At 38.1% G+C, this 14,712-nt stretch overlaps 2 protein-coding genes across 2 annotated transcripts in view; both read right to left on the bottom strand.

The window, feature by feature from the left end:
- LOC109231555 (GRF1-interacting factor 3-like) overlaps positions 1–12,571 on the bottom strand; it is a 26,170-nt gene extending 13,599 nt beyond the window's left edge. Inside the window, exon 1 of the mRNA XM_019397216.1 lies at positions 12,450–12,571. Coding sequence (XP_019252761.1) covers positions 12,450–12,571 — 122 coding nt within the window. The remainder of the gene's footprint in view (positions 1–12,449) is intronic.
- On the bottom strand, positions 13,865–14,712 carry LOC109231554. Its single transcript, XM_019397215.1, has 4 exons — positions 14,530–14,712; positions 14,358–14,450; positions 14,192–14,290; positions 13,865–14,107 (listed from the first exon to the last, which is right to left on the bottom strand). Exons 1-4 carry the CDS (start codon positions 14,710–14,712, stop codon positions 13,865–13,867), a joined length of 618 nt encoding a protein of 205 aa, XP_019252760.1.

The raw sequence follows: 14,712 nt of genomic DNA, 5'->3' as shown, positions 1-14,712 counted from the left end.
GTTCGGAATAATCGAAAACCTAGCGCCGCCGCAGTTCTCCGGTGGCGGCGGCCACCTCTGTTCAAGCCTAAATCAACACCCATATACCCCCCATGCTCCTCATGCCTAATCCGTCGTTGGTTTCCTTCGAATCTATCCAGAATTCTTCAAATCATAAATCCAATTCAGCCTCAACAATTCAAGATCAGCCTCCGTTGAACTTGGTGACATGCATCGACTCTTTTAAAGTGATGGTACTCATCAATATGGTCAAGTTTCAATGTGAGTCTAGAATCATAGTGTAATTTCGTTTAGTCAGTGAGCTTTCTATTCATTTTTATGACCATTTTAGGTTAGTTAACCTTTTTGTCCTTCTTCTTCTCCTCTTCTTAGTAAACTGACCAAATTTCCGAGTTTAATTGTTTTCTGTTTGTTTTTCTTTGTGAAAGCTTGTCCGCTAAATAATTTGGGTGAGATTTGAAGGAGACGGGGCATGGATTTGGAAAGAGGAAGGGAAGGCGATCACGTGGTGTTAATTTGAGGTCCATCGGAGACCTGCCGCCGGCGGAGGCGATTTCCGGCCGGCGGTTTTGCGGCGGAGGACGGTGGAGTCTCTGAGGGTGACGAGTGGGGGTAAGCTTGATGGGGGGTAGGGGTGTTTGGAACAATTATATATCATGAGCCTCATCAATTCCGGACCGTTGGATTGATGAGATCCAACGGTCATGATTAGAAGAAAGCGAAACGGGGTCGTTTGGTATGCTATACAGAGCTGGCCGTTTGGACCGGGTTTGGGGCATTTGGGCCTGGTCCGGGGGTGTATTTTTTTTTTTTTTGGGCTAAGGCCGAATTAATTATGAATGGCCCAGTTCCAGGTCCTTCAAGTCAAGCCCTCTTTTCTTTTAATAGCCTTTTTTATTTTCTCTTTATTCAATTTTGTTTTGTTTTCATTTTTGTATTTTATATATTTATTTGTATTTTATTTTTTGATCTGCTAAAAATTAAAATAAAGTCCTAATATATTTCAAAGTTAAACTAATTACTCCTAAAATTGTTTAAAATCTATTTCATGACGAATTCTCAATTAAACAATTAAAAAAGCAAAAGTGGACTATTTTTGTTATTTTCTTTATATTTTGTTCTAAAAGCCAACTTAACTGCTAATTGATCCTAAAATATGAAATTAAATCCTAAATGCAAGTGCCAAGTGTATTTTTTATATTTTTATATGAATTAAAATGCACAAATAAAATGCAAACAATTAGCAAAAAATAACACAAAAGTCACAAAATTGTAAAATAATGAAAGAAAAAATCATTGTGTTTGAATCTTTGGGAGTAATTCACTTAGGGCAAAAATCACGTGCTCACACCATCAGCACGAACACTGAGTTGCTTCAGTTTCCACTGCCATCATGGAACTGTTTTCTGCATCTGATTCCCTTTCGGATTCACTCGAGGAGTCTCCCCAAGCAGCAAGAGCCTGCTTAACAATATTGTCTGCAGCACCCTTTCGATTGAATCTTTTATCTGGAACCAGGTTCCTTTTTTCTGCTTTGTCAGGATTTTGCTTGTATTGCTCCTGTTTCGCGAGTGGGCAGTCTTTGATGAAATGACCTGACTTTCCACATCTGTGATAAAGATCGTTGTTCCTTGTTTTACTTGAACTGCCCCACTTTGGTATACCACCATTTCTTCGAACCATCTTTTGAAATCTCTTAGTGAGATAGGCCATGTCACTATCTTCATCACTTGAATCACTGCTTTCAGCCTTAAGCACCAGGTTCTTTTCCTTCTTGGGCTCTCTTCTTTCACTATCTTTCTTTCTTTTCATCTCGTATGTCTTCAGATTACCAATCAACTCATCCATGGTTAGAGTCTGTAGATCTTTAGCTTCAGTGATGGCATTTACCTTACTTTCCCAAGAACCAGGTAGGACACTGAGGATTTTCCTTACAAGCTTGTTTCTGGGAATGACATCTCCAAGTGAATGAAGCTCATTTATGATGGAGGTGAATCTAGTGTGCATATCTTGTATAGATTCATCATCCTTCATCCTAAAGAGCTCATATTCTGTGGTGAGCATGTCAATCTTGGATTGTTTGACCTGAGTGGTTCCTTCGTGAGCGGTTTGCAATGCCTCCCATATTTGTTTAGCAGTGTCACAAGCTGAGACTCTGTTGTACTCATCAGGTCCTATGCCACACATCAAGATTTTCTTGGCACGATAGTACTTTTCTACAGCTTTTCTGTCAATGTCGTTGTACTCTTTTCTCCCTTTCGGCACCATTTGTCCTGTTTTTTCAATCTTCTTCATGGGAACATGTGGACAATCACAAATAATGTCCCACAGTTCTGAATCTTCTGCCATCATAAAATCATGCATGCGAGTCTTCTACCAGTCATAGTATTGACCATTGAATCTGGGAGGTCTATAGGTTGATTGTCCTTCTTCAAAGTTTGGTGGAGCAGCCATTGAGGATCCTTCCTAGGTGTTAGCGTGATAGGAAAAACCCGCTCTGATACCAATTGTTAACTTATATGAGTCCACCAAACTATAGAGTACCTGGTCCTCTATGAGATGATGCCTAGAATGCAGTAAAGATTGAAAGTAAAGAAGGCAAGAGATTTTCTACGTGGAAAAATCCCACACAAGGGGATCAAAAAACCACGACCTACTCTTGTAGGCTTTTAACTCCACTAACTTGCAATCTGCCTATTACAAGCCACTTTGCAAAAACCCTATTGCAAAGACTTCAAACTAACTTGCGATGCAACCACCACAAGCCACTTTGCAAAATCCCTATTGCAAAGACTTCAAACTAACTTGTGATGCAACCACCACAAGCCACTCTATAACTATCCAAGTTACAAAGGCTATAGACTTATGACTATCCCTAGTCACAACATAAACTAAGAAGTTTACGAATTTTGGTTTGTTCCTAAGACAACCCTTCTAAGAAAGCAAACTAGGAAATACAATAAAGAGCAAACAACAAGATTACAACTCAACTACGAATGTACATAAACTCATTAAGAAACTGATCCTTAGTGGAGTTGTCTTCTTGTTCTTGACACACCAGTGACTTCAATGTAGGATGAACGTTGTTATGCTTGAGAGAATATCACTGAATGCACAAAGAATGGTGTGTCTTGCACCAGGTTGTTTTATCACAAAGATAGCACAATGGATAGTGATGTCAACTCTTGGTGTACGCTTCTTCCCAATGAGAAGTGACTGTTGTACAGTCTGCACAGCCACTTCTGGGCAGTTGCGTTCCAGCTGGATAGTGGACTTTGTACTTCTTGTCAGGACACACCAACAGACCAAGTCCTAGTTGTGTTCCTCTTCTGTGACAGCTGCTAGATGGTCACTTTCTTCTGCTACGTTCTAGCTGTGTATTTGACTTGTACTTCTGTCAGAGAACCCTAAGGGAATAGGTCCCTGTTGTGTTTCTCTTTATATTGATTGCGTACAGTCACTAACTTGTGCTTGTGTCGGAGAACCCTAAAGGACCAGGTTACCAGGTCCCTGTTGTGTTCCTCCCTGTGGTTGTTCATCCATTTGCTGATTTTCATACTTCAACAAAGTCACATGAAGTGTATACCCTGTGGGCCAGGTTCCCAGGTTCTCTATCTGATTCTTCATGACAAGTTTGTTAAATCATCAAAACATAAGACGCATAAGGCCAAGACATTAAAAACCCATCATGCTAGTTGTTGCTCCAACTGTCAAGTTAGAAATGAGAATGATTGATGCTCCTTAGTTGCTGCTGCAATTGACAAGTGTTGGTGCTCGTTCTTCAATTTTTTTTGGTCGAGCCTGAACGTGTGTTAATCGTCAATGTGTACATTATGGTAATTGATATTCCTTTAAAAAGACATGATTCTGTTAATGTATCAAACCGAAATCGTACCGAAACCATACCGAACCAAAATAAGAAATATCGTACCGTACCAAATTACTTTGGTACGGTATTTGGTATACACAATTGATAAACCGAATACCGAAATACTCTGAAGTTCTCAAATACAGAACCGAAGTACCGAACGCCCACCCCTACCTGTAATGCACTATAATGGCAAGAATCCTAAGTCGAAAATCTACAGAATGGTGCTGGCCGGAACTTTATATCATGTTTGGATGGAGCATAATCAAAGGGTGTTTAGGCAAACACAAAGAAGTACAACAAAAATCACAAGATGATAGTTTAGGAACTCTTCAATAGAGCAAGCAAGGAGGCAACTATGGCAAGGACGCTGCAGCACCTTAATTTTTATCCTTGAGTATGTAGGTGGGCATTGTAAGAGGGGAATGGATGATATACAGGAAAATGCAATTGGTGTTCATTTTCCTCTATTGAGCGATTTTTTTTCTTTTTTGTTGAGCTGTACATATTTTACTTGGTAATAAAGTCTTTATTTACCAAAATAAAAAAAAAATATAGAATGTTGACTAGAAATGAAAGGTATTGGCAGCTATGTGCCAGAAGCAATACAGGTAAATCTACTTGAGGAGTTCAACTAATAGTGCAACAAGATTAACTTGCATACAACTTAAATGTAATTTTTGTATCACTATAATATAATTTTGATATAACTTGATACATATAAACAACTTTCATATAATACTCGCACAAGAATATACTATTACAACTAAAATACAATTTTCACACAAATTTCATACAACTATAATATAACAATTTTAATATGTATACACACAACTTTATATAAAAGAAAGTATTTATAAATTCAATATTACTTTTATACAACTAGTCATATAGTATGCAACTTATGTACAATTTATTTATAACTTTCACACAATATTCATACATAAGTAACGCAACTAAAATAACATATAACATAAATACAAATTTAAAAATACAATCTGAAAATTCAACAAAAATTAACTCTAATCTTCACCAAAAATCCTTAAATTTTGAGATGCAAACTCCAAAAAACATTGCCAGTCGTTTGCAATAACACTTAATTCATATAAATAATAATTTTGGAAACCCAAATTCAAAATTAAAGCTTAAAATTTTTTTAATGGTTGTCAATGGTGAAAAGTCAACGGCCGAACCACCGGTGACAAAAAGCGTGGAAAATCCATTATTGAATTCCCTAAAGAAGAAAAGAGAAAGGAGATGAAAAAGAGAAGAGAAGTAGAGAAAATGGAGAAGAAAAATAAGAGAGAGAGAGACGAAGAAAGAGATGCGTGTGTATCGGTTATTCCCTATTAAATGCCTAATATTAAGGGATCCTTATTTATAATTAATTTGTATATAATTGATAAATCGTAAATCAAATTATAATTAAGCTAAAACTTCTCTAGCAGAAGTAAATAAGTTTATAATATAATATAATTGTATAAAAAATTACAAGTATTGTGATTGAGTTCTACAAGATTGGAAATAAAGAATTAATTGGAGATTGATAGTTTATATGAGTCTACCAAACTATAGAGTACCAGGTCCTCTATGAGTTTCCACTGAGAACGCTAATGAAACAGTAAGTAAATAAGACAGGGAGTACTTTTACGTGGAAAAATCCTTGCTCAAGGGGATAAAAAATCACGACCTACACTGGTAGGATTTCAACTTCACTATGAGCAACTTTTAGATTACAACCTATGCAATCTAGGAATTAAACTCTTAATCCCTCACTAACTCGTAATACACCTATTTGTAATGACCCGACCGGTCGTTTTGAGTTTTTGCACTTTGCTCGCCAGTTCTCGGGCATGACTTGCCCTATGTAGTATATTATGACTTATGTAAACCATTAGTTTTGGTTTTCAGGGTAATCGGAATGAATTTGAAAGAACAGTTCTCAGTTTGAAGCTTGAAGCTTGAAAGGTTTGACCAAGATTTGACTTGTTTGTATATGATATCGGATCAGAAATTTTACGACTTGGTTAGCTCCGTTAGGTGACTTGGGACTTTGGAGCGTGATCGGATTGCATTTTGGAAGTCCGTGGAAGGTTTAGGCTTGAATTGACGAAATTATGATTTCGGCGTTTTCCGGTTGATAGGTGAGATTTTGATATAGAGGTCGGAATGAAATTCCGAGAGTTGCAGTAGCTTCGTTATGTGATTTGGAATGTGTGCACAGAATTTCAGGTCATTCGGACGTGGTTTGGTTGGGGTTTTATCAAAAGCGTAATCTAGAAGATTTTGGGATTCTTAGGCTTGAATCCGATGCAAATTTAACATTTTGATGTTGTTTTGAGTGTTCTGAAGGTTGGAACAAGTTTGAATAAGGTATTAGGATAAGTTTGTGCCTTTGGTTGAGGTCCCGGGGGCCTCGGGTGAGTTTCGAGGGGTGGAACGGATCATTTCGAAGTTGAGGAAGTTGCAGATTTTGAGTTCCAGCAGTTGCAGGTATTTTGGTCTTCGTGTTCGCGAGTGGACCCTCGCGTTCGTGAAGGGTTAGGAAGGGAGGCGTCAGGTTTGGCCTTCGCGAAGGGGAGTCCCGCGTTCACGAAGGGCCGGGTTAGCATGCATCGCGTTCGCGAGAGGTATTGTCGCGTTCGCGTAAGTCTGAGAGGCTGAAGCATCGCGTTCGCGCTGGTAGGGTCGCGTTCGCGTAGGAGAGTTTTGGTCAGCAGAATTTTTGTGCTTCGCGAACGCGAGGTTTTGACCGTGTTCGCGAAGAAGGAATTTATGCTTGGGGCAGAATGTTTAAAAGATGGGTTTCGCGACTTTTGGTCTATTTTCTCCATTGTTGAGCAATTTTTGGAGCTTTTGTGAAGGATTTGAAGAGGGAATCGAAGGGAATCACTTGGAGGTAAGATTTTTGAACTCAATACTCGATTTTTATGTGAATTCCACCTAGAAAATCATGGAAACTTAAGCTAAAAATGGAAGAACTAGGGCTTGGAATTTTGGACCTTTAATTTGGGATCTGAAGGGTCATTTGTGGACGGATTTTGATGTTTTTGGTATGTATGAACTCGTGGGGAGATAAAGAACCTATTGGTGTAAAAATTTATGAGTTTCGAGAAGTGGGCCCGAGGCTCGGGTTTTGCTAATTTCGGGATTCTTGGTATTTTTTCGATTTCTTTCACTTGGCTTTGTTCCCTTTGCATATTGTGACAGATTCATTTTGATTTTGGATAGATTCGACGCACGTGGAGGCCAATTCGAAGGTCAAAGGCGTCGCGAGCTAGGGATTTATCCGGTTCGAGGTGAATAATGATTGTAAATGATGTTCTGAGGGTTTGAAACCCCGGATTGCACATCGTAGTGCTATATTGAGGTGAGGCACACGCTTAATGACGAGTGTGGGGTCGTGCACTATTGGAGATTGTGACTTGGTCCATTCCGATTGATGATTTTACCGCGTATTTGATTGAAATCTATTTGTTATCATCATTATTTGGGCTGAATGCCATATTTGGGCTCCGTGCCAATTATTTGAACCCTTCGGAGATTGTTGTTGATGTTTCCTCACTGTTTTGACTTTATACTTGAACTCAGTCATGTTATTTCCACTGTTTTCAAAACTCAGCCATGTTTACTCTATTTTAATACTCAAATGATATTTAAATGATGTTTTGGGCTGAGAAATACCGTTTTACTGTTGCCCGAGAGGCTTATGTGATTTTTGACTGAGTAAGGCCGAGGGCCTGTGTTGTGAGGATATCTTTGGGATCGGGCTGCACGCCGCAGCGATGATACATATCTTTGGGATCGGGCTGCACGCCGCAGCGGTGATACACTGATTTGATTATGAGGCCGAGGGCCTGAGATTGTACGCCACGAGGTGGCTTGATATTGATGTGAGGCCGAGAGCCTGTTTATGATGCCACGAGATGGCTTGTTATTGCGCTTGGGCCGTAAGGGGCCCCTCCAGGAGTCTGCACACCCCCAGTGAGCGCGGGTACCCAGTGTGATGTGAGATGTAGCCCGAGGGGCTGGTTTTATTCTATGTGATTGCCCGAGGGGCTGGTACCGTTCTGAGATATTGCCCGAGGGGCGGAGATGTTGATATTGTGCCCGAGGGGCGAACCTTATGTGTTTATCTTTCTTATTTGCCTATCATTTACTTGCTTAATTGTGTAGTTATGCCCGAGGGGCGGATTTTTGTGCTTATCTGCACTAGTTGTTCAGCATTCATTTGCGTAACTGTTGAAAAAGTCATTTTCAAGGAGTTTTTAAACTGAGCTAAGATGTTTTAAGGGATTTTACAGCTTCATTGCTTTCTTACTTGTTTTGAAACTGCTTCTATACAACATGTTGATGCTCTTTTCGAGATTTCTTATCTCTCAGTCTTTATTTATGATTATTACTCACTGAGTTAGAGTACTCACTTTACTCCCTGCACTATGTGTGCAGATTCAAGTATTCTACACCCGGTAGCGGATTTTGGCTGATCGGAGGCAGAGTTATCGGAGTTTAGCAAGGTAGCTGCCGGCGTTCGCAGCACTGCTTTTCTCCCTCCTTATTTTATTAGTCTGTACTTAGTACATTCCAGACTTTGTCAGTTGTATTTAGACTTAGTAGATGCTCATGACTAGTGACACCCCGGTTTGGGCTGTGTTGGGTTGTATTCCGCGAATTGTTTTGTGTTATCATTGTTACTTCTGAGATTATATCATGCTTTAGACGTAATGCTTATTGTTTAGCTGTTTAACTTCGAATTGGAAATGTGTTGGCTGGACTTGTCTTCACGAGAGGCGCCATCACGACCGGGTCTGAGTTTAGGGTCGTGACACTATTACAAGCCACTTTGCAATACACCTATTACAAAGACTTCAACTCATGACTAACTCTAGTCACGATACAAACACAAAGCGTTTATGGTTTTACAAAGGGGTTCCTAAGCAATGCTTCTAGCTAAGCAAATTAGGAGTTACAATGAAGAACAATTACAAAGTTACAACTCAACTAAGGACAATAAGATACTAGATTTAGGAACTGGTCCGTAGCAGTGTTAAACTTTGTTCTTGATGCACTTGAGAATTGAATGGTCGAATATCAAATGGCTTCAATGCTTTTAGTGAATTGTCAAGTGTTCAAGTGATGTTTTGTTGTAATGCTCTTGTAAATACAACTTGGACGACAGCACTTGAGTGATGTAAGCACTTGGTTGGTCAAAGGGACAAGTGACTGCAGAACTGTGCTGCACTGTGTGCATTGTTTCTGTGGCAATCACTTTCTAGCTGTACATTGTTGACTTCCGTACTGCTGTCAGGGAAACACAAGGGATCAGGTCCCTGTGTTGGTTCTCTATCTTCTAAAGTTGCAGCAGTTCACATTAGCTGGAGTCTGTTGATTATCAATGTGTACCAAGTATGTCAGGTTCCCCATCTGGTTCTTTGACATTAAGTTTGTTAGATCATAAAACATAAAGCTAAGACATTGAAAACCCATCAGAGAAGGAGAAGGGCAAAAGATTTGTAGAGAAAGGAAGGGAAGGGGGAAGGAACCGAGATAGATAACCTATAAGGACTTGGCATATCAAATTTCAAAGGATTGGATATAAAATATGTTAGAATTGTGCAGGGAAATTACCAGTTATCTGAGTCCATAAGTAGTACAAAAACTAGTCAATTTATCAAATATTACCAATATTAGCTAATTAGCTATTTGTAGCAACAAAATATCAAATTTTTGCTTTGTTTTGAGTGGGGTGTTGTTGGAATAGATTGGATATATCTTAAAGAGCATAAATCTCAGTTTTTGGGATGATTTGGTAGAGTTTTGAGGTGGTTTGAATTAAAATTTCGAAATAGAAGATAACATGAAAAAAGATGATATGTGTATCATTTATGCATCACAATGTATCATATTTGCATCAATTTTGTATCACATGCATATCCATATATACCTGTGTGTGAGACATATGTGCGATACATGTTTAATACACGTGTCGCAGAAGATTTTTGAACTCGATTTTAACTAAGAACTTTGATACTAAATCAGTTCAAATCAACTCCAATCTTCCTCAAATGTTGTATATTGACGCATCCATGCGTTTTCAATGAATTTCAACCATACCCATTGAGAATAGTCCTTCTTTGCTTAGATTTTTGTATTTTTTCCTCTTGCATCTAATATTGATGATCACGCTTAAAAATATGGAAGGAGAGGTTTTAAATTTTTATATGTGCTTAGCTAATTTTGATAAGTCTATGATTAATAGCTAGAAGTCGATAATTAGGACTAATTTGTGACATTTCCGTAAGATTCCCAATTATGTACCACCTCATCTAATACGTACCTTGAAATTCTAAAGATGAGACACTTTTATTTACTTATTTTAGATGTGCAACATAACATACACCTGCAAGTCCGAACATAATTAGTTTATTGAGAAAGTATGTAAAAATAAATCTTGTTGATTAGTGGTGACACTACAGGAAAATAGGTCTTTAGCGATGGGAAATTTGGTCATTAAAACTCCAAATCCGGTCGTCATAAGTCAATTACGATGGGATAAAAACCGGTCGTCGTCGGTCGTTAGTGCCTCCGTCGTTAAAGGTAAACGACCGGATTTTGATCCCGTCGTAAAAACTCTTTTAACGATGGCAAGGAATCCAGTCGTTATACCAAGATTAGCGAGGGGATTTTCCCATCGTTATATGTCGTCCCAGTCGTTAAAACCTTCACCAACGGTAACTAATTTTCAGTCGTTGTTAGTGTATGGCGACCGGAATTCCATTCGTTAATTGTATGTACTTTTAACGACATACTTTATAAAAACCAAAATTTCCCTTTGCGAATGTGAGCTTTTAAGTAATAAATATATTAAACGCATTCGAAATCATACAAAGAATGAAGTCAATATTGACATAAAACATCTTTTTTAATTATAGATAGAGAACTAATCAAAGTAGCACTAATATTACATCCAAACTGCATGATCCATGTTTTCAATTCCTTAAAGAAAACAAAAAATTAAAGAGAAAGTAAAATAGTAGTTTGTACGGATGACGACTACAACTCCTAATAAAACATAATAGATTTTCCTTGTTCTTCAATAATTCTAGCTGCTTCAACTTGCTCGGAACTATCTTTATGGAAGATTCTTCAAACTTCAGGCCCTTTATCTGATCTGTTAAAAAAGGTTCATATTAGTTGAGTAAGAAAACAAGATTTAAGATTGATAAGTTGCTACAACACAGTAAAATATAAAACCACGAAGCGAAGAGCATCTCAAAATACTATAAACAATTAGTGCTTCTTACAACTACATTACTAAATCCACCTTTTTTACAATTATATTTTCTATCAATCAGTATGCATATGTAATGAGAATGAGCATTCACCCTCTAAACTGAAGTCTTCTCTTTCCTGTATATATGAATGTCTGCAGAGTAGGCCAAGAGACACATATAAATTGTAGTATGAGCTGCCAGCAGCAGCCTGTATACAGGTACCATTTCTGCATTTCAATAAACTAGCAGACAACAGACAACTGAAGATCCTTTAAAACTCTCCTTTTGATTCAATGACAGAAGTGGATCCCAACCAGAATCACTAAAAGGGCCAACATTGGGCATTGAAGTGAGGCTGCTTCATCTTCTTAATTACTTGAAGTAACTACATACACTTCTCAAAGTGTATCCTAGTCCATACATGTTTCCTTCACACAGATCCTGAACTTCTATGATATTAGTGTTCCGTGCCTTTTTATGACATTTACTGAGCTGCATTCCTTCCATTCTTTAGTGCATCAATACCTACAACTAGTTTAAATTCTTACTGGATCAAATCAATTACGTGGTATAGATTTGACAGAAAATTGTGGTTGAGCCGCATCCATATCTTGTGCATGTTTTTCCACTCTATTTAGTGTAGTAGTAATGATTACTTCTGATTTATCAAAGCTTGTTGTTGTTCTTAAGAACACTTAGTGAACAATAAGAAGGGCAGAAGGGGTCTGGCAAATGAAGAAAAATAGGGCTTCTGTAAACAAAGGTAGAAAAAAAGTTACACAGTAAGTATTGATCAAAATATAACAAAAGAAGAGAGCACTTTTACACTTCCTTCCATTTCCAATGAGTTGCCATGTTGGGGTATTGTTCTTTTAGGAAGTTTCTTTCATGCAATTAGAAGAAAATGGAGTCCTCTTTTCATGACAACAGTTTTTTCCCCTATCTCCAACCCAATAAAATGACTCCTGAATATTAAGCTTTATCAGATTGTACCAGTTCTTGTATCACAGTATGGGGAGAGTTACACTAGCATTTAATGAACTCAATTTGGACAGTTAGTTCAGTATCTGTTGCTCTGCTTGGCTAAGCATCACCACTGAACAATGCTGGGCAGAAAACTTTCTATACAGTCTTTGGCAATACAATTCAAGCATATTGGATACAAGTGGAATAAATACCAATGCAACATGCTATTACACCAAACCAATATGGAATACAAGCAAAGGTTTCAAGGGGAAGCAGAGAAATGACACACAAAAATGATCGCAAATATAGTGTACTGGTTCGTTGTTGTACAGTAAACTTACTCAACAGTATGTAGGGCAGAATTATTCTTTCCTACAGATGCAAGAGCTACTGGGAGGAAAAATGGAGCAGCAGGAATGGATCGCAAATTAGTTTGATTCTTTTGCATTTTGCAGTCTCTCATTTGTCTGCATTGCACCTAACTGTAACAGCTAATGAGATGTTTTGAGTATCTATGTCACAGTCACTTAGGAGGGAAAGAGTTATACGTACTTTCAAATAAAGTAATGGACAGGACGATCATGCTATAATGTTTTTGGATGACTACTTTAGTCAGGTTGGTGGCTTAAATTTTACTTTCTGTAACGTATCACTTGATTTCAATAACTTCATACACCCTTCCCTTCCCTCTCCGCCAGTGTTAAAAATAGCGTGAAGCGAGAAAAAGCGACAAAGCCCATTCCGCTTAAAGCGAGAAGCGAGAAGCGAAGCGCTCGCTTTTTTGAAGTGAAGCGGAATTTAAAAAATCCTTTTGGCCATTTCGCTTAAATTCTGTTGCTGGATTCTGGGAAAGAACCAAGGTAAAAAAAATTCGCTAGCATTTCGCTACTATTTGGACGTTGAAACAGTGAAAGAGAAGAAGATGAAGAAGTCAGAAGAAAAAGAAGAAGAAGAGAAGAAGTCAGAAGAAGAAGAAGAGAAGAAATCGGAAGAAGAAGAAGAAGAGAAAATCATCACATACCTGTTGCTGGAATCTCTGTTGAAGAACCCTAGTCTGGCAGCTGTTTAAAACAAAGAAGTGCTCGCTTCGCTTGGTCGCTTCTCGCTTTTTAGTGGGAAGCCGTCGCTTTTTCCTACCTGAGTCGCTTCACATGGCAGAAGCGAGGAAGGGGTCGCTTCGCTTCGCTTCTCGCTTTAAGCGAGGAAGCGACCGCTTTTTCTAACACTGCTCTCCGCAAAGAGCGTTTCGTACTTTTCCTCGTTGTTTTCTTGTTATTGCCTATTTTCTGGTGTAGTTTCTCAGAAAAACTTTAATTTCTAAGTACATTTGCACCCTGCACATCAGTGCCACCCAGATGTTTAACTATTTCATTGTCACTAACCTGCACATTGATCAATATTTTGCAAAAAGGATTTGGCTATCTGTGCAAGCAACGGAAAACAGATCTGGACCTCAAATCTCAAATAATGTTATACGTTCAAACAATGAATCTGAGATGCACATATCTAATTGGATTTCAATATTAGAGTAATGTACATATGTCAAGGTCAGTACTTTATTTAACTGACAACAAAAGACTTCACTAAATTTATTTAAGGATATTCTTCAGGTCATAGTTGGTAGAAAGCTTATGAACCTGTTAAACACAATTTCAGCTTGTACTTTGTTGACTTGAAGATGGTGCTGATGAAGGCTGATCACCCAATAAGCTGATAATATGTTCATACTTAGCATCTATGTCGTCCATACGTATTTCTAGTGATTCTTTTGCTTTTTAGTTGCATTCAGCTCGGTCTGTAGTGATTCTTTTTCTTTTCGAATTGCATTCAGCTCAGCCAGTATTGCAGCCTTTGAGGAGCTACCACCTTTCAACTCCTTAGTGGTTATACCACCCCCTAATCCAACCACGTGACTCTTGTTTTGAGGTTCGAAGCATCTTTCTATTACCTCGATATTCGTAAGAGATGGCTCAGATTGTACCAGTTCTTGTATCTCAGCCTATAAAATACAAGAAAAATTAAAATAATAAAATACATCAAAATAAAATGAAGGATGTAAAATGAAGTTCATCAATAAGCATACATATTTTTCACCAGCTTCAGGTTCTACAAGCGTGTCATTTTTCTTGTGAGTCTCAAAGAAGATAGTCGCCATGTTCGGTGGATTACCGTCTTTGCCTCCCTTCACATTTAAACAAACAAGTCAAACAAACACGAGATTTTTTTTAAGGATTGCACTGTGCACTTACCAGTTCGTAAATAATTTCTCTAATCGGCTTGCTACCCGTACGATGAGGCATTCTCAACTTAGACCTATTGATCGAGTTTCTAATACTTGTTTCCTATATTAAGAACAAACCATTAAAATCATGAAGTGTTACTTACAATAATAAGAAGATAAAAGTAGTTATGAAGTCTTACCTTAAATTTTTCACTTAAAAAATGTTCCTTGACCAACCATTCCCAATCACTCTTGTCTATCTCCTCCGGGACTTTTAGTGCTTCATGCAATGGCTTAGACTTCACATACTTGTGCAATGATCCTATCCAATTGGTCCATAACTTTCTCATATGATTTAACACATTATCTCTTTGATGATTCAT

Source organism: Nicotiana attenuata, chromosome 8 (genome assembly GCF_001879085.1).
Source record: "Nicotiana attenuata strain UT chromosome 8, NIATTr2, whole genome shotgun sequence".
Classification (NCBI taxonomy): Eukaryota; Viridiplantae; Streptophyta; class Magnoliopsida; order Solanales; family Solanaceae; genus Nicotiana; species Nicotiana attenuata.
Note: the sequence above shows the minus strand (reverse complement) of the source record. Positions and strands in the feature narration are given on the sequence as shown.